The 638-nt window shown below is 35.9% G+C and overlaps 1 protein-coding gene across 1 annotated transcript in view; it reads left to right on the top strand.

Moving 5' to 3' along the window:
• Positions 1 to 638, top strand: part of FBXL5 (F-box and leucine rich repeat protein 5) — a 33,472-nt gene that overhangs the window by 25,099 nt on the left and 7,735 nt on the right. Inside the window, exon 9 of the mRNA XM_003802036.3 lies at positions 152 to 300. Coding sequence (XP_003802084.1) covers positions 152 to 300 — 149 coding nt within the window. The remainder of the gene's footprint in view (positions 1 to 151; positions 301 to 638) is intronic.

The raw sequence follows: 638 nt of genomic DNA, 5'->3' as shown, positions 1-638 counted from the left end.
TGTATTCTGACTGTGTGTGTTTTCTTGCAGGGTTCTGACTCTGTTCTGACTGTGCGTGTTTTCTTGCAGGGTTCTGACTCTGTGTTCTGACTGTGTGTGTTTTCTTTCAGGGTTCTGACTCTGTGTTCTGACTGTGTGTGTTTTCTTGCAGGGTTCTGACTCTGGGAGGAGGGCTGCCGTTTTTGGAGCATCTTAACCTCTCCGGTTGTCTCACTGTCACCGGCGCAGGCCTGCAGGATTTGGTTTCAGCATGTCCCTCTCTCAATGATGAATACTTTTACTATTGTGACAACATTAACGGTAATGCCTCATGACAATGAGATAATTTTGAAGGAATTAATGTAAAAATTTTAACAGTTCTAATGATTTTCATGGTTTCTCTTTAGATTTCTAATTACAGAACTGTCTTACTTTAAGACTTAGTTGTTTAAATTTACTAAAATCCAAAAAAAATTATGTTTTCATTAATTACCTTCTTAGGAAGTAAGGTTTCTTTTGTTGGTAGATAATTCAGTTACTCATTCTATCATATTTTTTAAGGAATGTAATAGCTTAATCAAAAATAGTTAAGTTGTTAGTAGAAATACTAAAATTCTTATCAAAGTTTTGGGAATTCCTCTAGAGCAGTGTTTTTCAGC

This window comes from Otolemur garnettii, unplaced genomic scaffold, assembly GCF_000181295.1.
Source record: "Otolemur garnettii isolate 467f Iridium unplaced genomic scaffold, OtoGar3 scaffold00228, whole genome shotgun sequence".
In the NCBI taxonomy this organism is placed as follows: domain Eukaryota; kingdom Metazoa; phylum Chordata; class Mammalia; order Primates; family Galagidae; genus Otolemur; species Otolemur garnettii.
Note: the sequence above shows the minus strand (reverse complement) of the source record. Positions and strands in the feature narration are given on the sequence as shown.